The 8,260-nt window shown below is 44.3% G+C and overlaps 1 protein-coding gene across 2 annotated transcripts in view; it reads right to left on the bottom strand.

Annotated features, from left to right (window-relative positions):
* Nucleotides 1–6,143: 6,143 nt before the first annotated feature.
* The window catches only part of anks1b (ankyrin repeat and sterile alpha motif domain containing 1B), a 196,563-nt gene continuing 194,446 nt past the window's right edge, over nucleotides 6,144–8,260 (bottom strand). For both annotated transcript variants that reach the window (XM_078282203.1, XM_078282204.1), the window contains exon 28: nucleotides 6,144–7,548. In XM_078282203.1, the coding sequence (XP_078138329.1) occupies nucleotides 7,500–7,548 (49 nt within the window). In that variant the 3' untranslated portion in view covers nucleotides 6,144–7,499. The remainder of the gene's footprint in view (nucleotides 7,549–8,260) is intronic.

Here is an 8,260-nt window from a genome sequence, read left to right as displayed (position 1 = left end):
AGACTTGAGATGGGACGAGACTCACTAACGGTTCATATGGTTGTACTGGTTGTGTGATCAGAGGCCGATATCCTCTACTGTACTTACATTCAGCAAAGCAATGGAGGCTTACCGCAAACAATGCTTTCCATTTTACGGTAAAATTGGCCAGGGGGGTCTTAAATACCTTCATATACCCAAATAGACAAACATTACCCATAAACCCCCATTTGATAAGATTTTGTCTTGGGGGACTGCTGTATGGGAGACTAAGATTTTTTTTTGTCGTGTGGAGATAACAGTGGTAAGAGTGAAACATAAGAGAATTGTCATTCTTATACATCCTCTAACTGGGATAACTTAGTGAATTACATTATAGTGAAATAAAAGTATTCCTCATTTTGTTGTGGACCCCTAGAGGTCCCTGGGCCCCACTTTGAGAACCACTGACATAGGCACCATTGTGTTTCCCCACCCAGAAAGAAAACTGTCAATCTGAGTGCTGGTTTTTGTTAGCGAGCGAAGTCTTTCAGTCCCAGTCTTTGAATTACAGCTGCACTCAGTAACTTTGCATGTTGGCCCTGAAGTTTTGATCCACCGCTTCCAAGTGTCCACACCCAACACCAGAATTTCATTTGGGCAAATAGGACAAATCTACAGAATATCAGTCGGGATGGGACGCTCTTCTCTATTGCAGCCCCACTCTGTAGTTTGGGCTGATAAATTGGGTGGATTTTTACATCAAAATCTTTCCTGGTGCAGCTTTAAACTCCTCGTCTTCTACCGCTGGTGTTAACCAGATCTCCCGACACCTGATCTCATGTTTTTCATAATTCTTCACTGCGTAAAAGATAGTTTGTGATCTCTGCTGCGCTAATTCTTACGTGCCGGAAAGGTGACATAAGCAGCTTTGTGTGACGGCTCGGCTTTGCCGCTGTCATGTTCCTGCCGACTGCCGGGAGACGACTCGCTACGAGCCCGCGGCGTCGCCTCGGCTTGAGGCGTTTCGGCAGCCTGCATCAGACTCGGCTTAGACACGCCAGCCGGGACGGCTACCGAGAGCCTGTCGAGCTCTTATCGCCGCCGTGCCAGTTGTAGTTCTTGTACGCTCCGGGGTACGTCAACGCTCAGCTTTCCCACTTGTGTTTTCGTACCACCTACCTCACACGAAACACCTCTGCTCTGCATTCAGCGGCATCAAATGAACCAAATCGCCGTTATGTAAAATAGTTCCTCTGAGCGTTTCGCAGTGCTGTCAAATCTCATTTTTGCGTAGCACCTCCCCTACATGCTTATCCTCTGCCCATTTGGCACCATGAGGAGAGCAGAGCAAACAAACACACTCAAATTCAGTTGGACAGTGATGAACATACAAAAGTCAGCGAGTGCGATTCCAAACTCGATGCAGACCTGGGGCGATTTCCCATCACCAACCTCGGGCCATGTTCCAATTCTATTTTGACTAATTCTCCTTGGTTTGATGAAGGCTGGCCAGAGGTGCTGGTTGCGGTTATGTAAAGCCTCAGAGACTCATGTAGCTTTAGCCACAGCTCTGGACCATGCAGGAGGGACCGGGGCATTTCCCGCGGGTCGCCGGGTCGACATCGGGGGGACGGAGCGCTGGAAAAGTGTTTTCCTGTTCCTCCTCACTACCCATGGAAACGGAGGCAGCAACACTGTTTGTGTATGCGTGTTTCTTTTGGAGTTTGGTGTCCAAGTGGTTTCTTTGGACCCTATGGAGAGAAAGGCTGCCAAACTCTAAGGTGTGTGTGAGAGAGAGGTAGAAAGATACGGAGAGAAGTAGTGCCAGCCTCCTCGCTTTTGGCCCGCTCTCTTCAGCAAGTCCATCTTGAACAGGTCACACATGGCAATCCAAGCCAAGGAGTGTGTGTGTGTGTGTTCACTTACCTTTTTGTTTAAGTCTGTTTATTCCTCTACCGCTCACTCATGCTGCAGTAGGTTTCTGTGTTGGACTATTTCAGTACATTATGATAATGCGAGCGCCGCTGTACCGCTCCACATCCACCAGGTGCATTGACTCAAAAAAAAAAAAAAAAATTTATGTTTTCAGTCATTTCAGTCAGTCATTTACCAAATGAAACAAATTGTCATTATATAAAATAGTTCCTCGCCACCGTCAAACTCCATCTCTCCCCCGCTCTGCCCGGCCGGCGGGCACGCAGCGCTCCGGCGGGCCTTTGTGTGCATTAGAGGCATACTGCCAGGGATTTGCATGTGTGCAGGGGATGAGCCATGTGGACCGGAATCTAAATGTGATTACGGCCGTGCTTTTTATTTATTTATTTTTTTCAATGGGTTTATTAATTGGAAGCTCCGCGGTGGAGTCTGTCCTAATGAATGGCTGCCAGAGATATTATTGTGATTGTTACATAAACAGTTTTTGCCCGGTCGTCTCGTTCTAGTCTGTGGCCGTGGGCAGTACACACCATCTGGGACTTTGGCCCCGTCCCACCGCCTGGGAGACACGGAGACAAAGACACGAGGGAGATTTTCTTGTCCCTTTCTGTCTTACAGATCCCTGCTGACACTAGAAATAAAAAAAAAAATTACCAACAAACCATCATCCTCGTCGCCGTCGGTGTCTGTCTCTCTTTTCACGATGCAAAAACTCTGCAATGCTTCTTTGCGTGTTGCCGTCTCCCTTCATTATTCTTCCCAGCCGCTCTCATTCTTCATTGTCCCGTCTTTTTTTGTGCTCAGTTAAATTTTTGCGCCTCCACCTCTGCCAGCAGCAGAAATGGATGGAGCTGCAGGAGCTTTGGGCGGGCTAAATACAGCGCCCGCTGCACCGCTCTCCACTTCTGCTCTAATCTCCCAGAAACAAAGGCTTGAACTCGCCTCCCACGCGCAATCCCACATCGGTCTGCTCGCACCAACAATAAAATGTTTTGTTAGTTTTTCAACAGAATGCACCAAATTGCAGAGTGGCACTAAATCCTCGGCGAGCCGCGCAGCTGCGGCGGCCCCGCTCCGCAGCCCGGTCGTCGTCTGTATTGGTCGCAGATTGTCGCTGTCCAGCTCGCTAACAGACTGTGGGCCCGTTCATTCTGCAGTTTTATAGCTCATGACAAATGCTTGTTCAGCCTTTAAGAGGCTCGCTGTAAATGTCAGTCTACTGTAGTTTAACAAGGCACTCAAGCTCAGCCGCTCCCCTCGACTTGCACGCGTCTTTGGGTTGTTGTTGTTTTTTAAAATAAAAGTCTTGGTAAAAAAGAGAGTGATGGTGTGTAATATAAGTAACAGCTGTGTAAATCTTGCAGTAGCCTACCAGCAGGGATCTGGTGGAGGGTAAACACACCTAAACTCAGTTTACCCAGCTTTTTATTTGCGGAATAAGAGTTTACCCACTTTTTCTAGGCTGGCATGAATCTTTATGGCATAAATTCATAGTGTACTTCATAATAAGTAGCATCAAACTAAGAAGTTGATTAAGGATATTTTCTGAAAGTATGATTTTTTTTTTAACTTTATTTTATTGGTTAATATATCAAATGTAGGAATTATAGACTTCCCCTTTTGGGTTCGTTTGAGGTTTATTACATAGGCTAGCTGTTGCTGCTGACTACTGTATGTGCTGCTGATCAAATTCTGACCTTTATAAGCATGATTTGATGTAGCAGCTGGGTCACAGAATGGCTTCTGTTGACCTAAACTACACTTGCCAAAAGCTTTAACAGTGAACAGTGTTGGGTTAATTGCCTGGCTACAAGTGCTGTCAATCAAATCCAGCAGGGCCATGTGGTAAAGACGGCCAGAGGGGCTGCAGCTCCAAACCCTGCCAGCGCTGTCGTGTTTGTTTAATTAAATCCTCTGATGCTAAGCTTTGTTTGGTAGTTATTATTACATAAACAGTTCTACTCGGTTAGCTCATGGCCACCACTTTGTTGGTTTGATTGATTAAATGTTGATTAAAAGTTTAAATGCGTTTCATTCATAAAACACAGGGTCTTCACATCATTTTTCCCTGCTGTCTGCCTCCATTCCGGTGCTTGCAGCTCTAGACGAACTCCCCCGCTCCGTAGCGGCTGCTGTGATGGCTTCACTGCCTATTTATCATGGCGGCGGCGACGTGTGTTTGTGTGTTTTCAACGGCTAAACATTACATAGAGGCTTATGGGTCAAACTGTGAGGGGATGTGAGTCACCATGGAAACTAGCAACATGACCGCCCGGCTTGTCATGAGCACAAGTATGAAAGAGGCAGCGGGGTCATGCGGAGGCCAATGGAGGAACCTGATTGACCAAATGAGGAAGCAGCCAGCCGCTGACCCTGCGCAGACCTCTCTGTCAGAGCAAGTGTACCTCCAAGCTGGCTGAGCCACAGTCATGCTCCATAGGTTTGGTAATGACCATGGCTTCTCCATGCACCGGCAACACCAAGCAGCCGCTGATTTGTTCAGTGTGAGTCGCTCTGTGTGTCTAACACACAAACACACACACTTTGTATACCAGGGTCATTTAGACATAAAGGCATTTACTGCTGTCTATGTCCAGTTTACATTTTCCCAATCATTTTGCAATGCGTGTAGCATGCATAATTCATTTTTTTTCTCTTTTTTTTTTTACATTCTCATTTTTCGTTGTTTTTAAAATGCAAACTTTACGGTGTCAAACCTAGCTGTGGATTTGACAATAAAGTTTGTAAGGGGACATGTTTTTGAGGGATTATTTATTGGCAGAGACTCAACTTGGACAGAATGAAATAACAACAAAACAGACACTTTGACAAAACCAAATTAAGACTTCATATTTACTGTGATGGATTGTCTAGCAAGTCTGTGGAAATTGTTTTTCATACTGTACAAGAATGAATGGCAGCAGCTTCTTCTGAAGGGAGGAAAACAAGCCCTGATATCTCCAACTATGCTTCCAGCTATGCACTTGGGAATACACAGATGGACTCTTTCCCTCTCATGTATAGATACACAGAACTGTGCAGGGCAAAGAGGGTTTTATCATCCAGGAAAGTTACCTGCAGGCCGCAGAGGCTCTCTGCACAGGTCACCTCCCCCCTCCCCTTTTGACCGCACATTGCTTTATCACATGGCAGTAAATGGATTAGTCAGTGGAACATGTGTTCTTCACAACTGAGCGCACATTTGACAAAGCCCCGCATGTTCTGACGTTACACAAACAACATTGACATAGTGGATCGCAGGTATAAACAAGGTGTTGTTCAACAGAGATGTAAAGGGAGTGGGGGTGAGAAAGAAAGAAATCTTAGGTCGATGTCCCACTGATGACCAATCCTAAAACTAACCTTAACCGTGAGAAAATATGTGGAAGTTCCCCTGAATCCAACTTTCACTTAAGGATCAATTGATAATCATGTAGTATAGAATTTCACTAGGACAATTTATGCATGTAGGTTGTGCTGTTGAAGATGACTGCCCATCCTGTGTCTGTTTCACTGGGTTGTGGTGCTGTCCGTGGTGCTGAGCCGAGGCCTGGAGGAGCGGAGGAGGGGACGCCTTTGAAGACATCGCCAGATCCCACAGCATCAGGATGAGTATGTGACACTAGAGCCCATCAATTATATGATACGGCAGTTCGATACCTGGTGGCTTGGATAGCGATGTGTCACACAATCATTGGTCATTGCCTTGTAGTTGACCTGAAATCTGGCAACAGTAAACGGACCCAGGTTTGGGTATGTCGCAACCATTCAGTAACCAGTGCATATAGTTAAGAATGTCAAAAGATTTTCTTGTGGGATTATCTTTGAATGTTGCATGAATGCAGCCCTTTAATAACACTTTTTGGAATGTCTCCCCTTAATGATAAGGCTGAAAGTCCAATAACATACAAGCATCAAAGTCAAATAACAAAATATGACATCAAACATGAACTTGCAGTCCGTTTGGGTGCAAAATTTGCAGTGAAATGAATTGCAAATGCATGTTTCTATTAACTGTGACCCAGAGGTCTTTGTGCTTTTGATGGACTACTGTATGGTTTTTGAGGATATCTTTTGATGTATGTACATCAGAAGCTATTTAAGAACCTCTGACTTTCACAGATTAGAAGATTCCCTAATAGACGGTAGTCTCGCACTCGTGCAGAAGACCTCTGGGTATTGTATCTTTTATGTAACGGTTGGGAAAAGGAAATAACTTCTGATAACCATACCCCAAGGATGAATAATGGTTGTACAAGTCATGTTTTATTCCATGTGCTTTACAAGGATATAAATAATGGCCAAAATTACAAAAATCTGTGTGCTGGAAGCCCAAGCCTATGTACATTAGTTAGTCAGCAGTGATGTCATCAAATAAACCCTTTGCACTTTTCACCCAAAATACAATCTCTACAATCTACCACTTTGTTTTTCATCTCCGACCTTTATTCTGGTACCTTGTCTCCAGTGCCATGTACTGCAAATCCTTTTTCCTTTTCTTTTACTACATTACATGTATGAACAATGAGTTGGCAAAATATCTATGTACATTTTATAGTTGGATAATGTCTCATCCAAATAATACAGTAATACTGCGTTTAAAATAGTACATCTGCTAGTAAGATAAGAGTAGAGCCCCGTGAGAAACGATGGAGGGTTGACCTGACAAGAGTTAGCTAGCCAACTGCAACATTCACTCTCTGTATAGGACTATGCTTATCTATTTTCAGATTTTTTTAAAGGATGGCCATCATTCTCAAGCCCAAGGTTTTCATCTCAGCATATCATAGAAAAATAATGTAACATTAAGACAACAGTAGACAAGAATTGCACAAGAATAATCATAATCATTATGGTAATATAATACTCTCATATTAAACATTAAAATGTCGGGCAATACGAATAGAATACTTTTTTTTAATGCCGGATGCTGTTTCGTTCACGTAGGTCCGCCATCCGCCGTGACGGGGTCACAGGACGCACCCGTTGCATCTTGCGCGCGTTGCGGCTAGTCCGATCACATTTATTTGCTTGTGCATATATCTCCATATTATTTTTTGACCATAAAGAAAACAAAAGAAAGACCAAAAAGAGCAAACCAGAAGTCCTTGAACTCATGCCCGTCCCGACACAGACGCGCCCAGTGGTGCTTTTAGGGAGCGGGCTGGATACCCGTTATGTGTTAGCAACAGATGCCCAGTGACCGCGCTCGGTGTCCACAGAGACGCCGTGACCTCCCAAAAGTTTAGAGTTCAAAGGTCAAGCCTCCCAGCTGGACGCATAAAACAGATCCTGCTGTGGCTGCAGAAAGTTGAGGCTGCTTTCAAATAAGTGTACATTCAGAGCAGACCGCCGTCTGTCAAGATGCAGTCCTTTAGTGTGTGTGTGTGTGTGTGTGTGTGTGTGTGTGTGAGAGAAAGTGTAAGTTTGACTAGTCTATTGGTCCGATGTTATCACTTATGTGGATGATAGATGTCAAAATTGTGTAGTCAACCTTAAACACTGTGGTGTAACGTCCATGTTTGTAGTCCTTGTGTGAGCAACAGGGTCCATTGTAGTCCTTTTTGCATTGTGTGTGTGATAAGGTCCGTGTTTAGGGCTGGCTACATTCTTTGCATTCCACAGTAATAGACATGAGCGTCCGGCATTGCCCTGCGAATGAGATGACATCACTTATCCAGAGAGCCCTCACACCCCGCCTCTCCACCGGCCCCCCTGCTCAGCAAATCCAAAATGGCCACCATGCGTCTCACAAGCCACACGCTAAACCTTTTACATACAAGTATTTTTTCTTTTCTTTTTTTTTCAAATAAAATAAGGTTCACGGCCAGGAAAAATCCAGAAAAAAATTCTATATGGTTAAAATCAATTCTCAAGTGTATAAACACATTATGTGCTAAAAAAAAAAGAGGCTAATAGCAAAAAAATGACGACATGTTCCTGTGTCACAGGTCATGTTGTCTCAAATACAGTTTGCCAAAGAAATTGCAAAGTTTGTTAATACTTCCAAAAAATAATTTGATATAAAGAATCAAAAAGTTGAGATGCATTATAGTAGCCTGTTGGATGAACCAGTTTGACTCAAAGTAAGATTTTGCTACATCACCTCTCCCATAATTCTGCTCTCCTCTTTAATAAAAAAATACTCTGAACTTTCCTCCGGTTGCCATGTTTGGACAACATCCCTCCTCAATGTCGGCTCCCAGACTGGGCTCAACAGACAAAACAAAAACACTGTTAAGGATGGGGCTCTTAGCAGCATACTGGTTTCAAATCTCATTCAGGTTGTCAGGGGGAGTTGGACAAAGAGGCAGAAATGAAGAGAAAAGCGAGGGATGGAGGAGAAAAAAACAAGGAGGAGAGA

This window comes from Centroberyx gerrardi, chromosome 24 (assembly GCF_048128805.1).
Source record: "Centroberyx gerrardi isolate f3 chromosome 24, fCenGer3.hap1.cur.20231027, whole genome shotgun sequence".
In the NCBI taxonomy this organism is placed as follows: domain Eukaryota; kingdom Metazoa; phylum Chordata; class Actinopteri; order Beryciformes; family Berycidae; genus Centroberyx; species Centroberyx gerrardi.
Note: the sequence above shows the minus strand (reverse complement) of the source record. Positions and strands in the feature narration are given on the sequence as shown.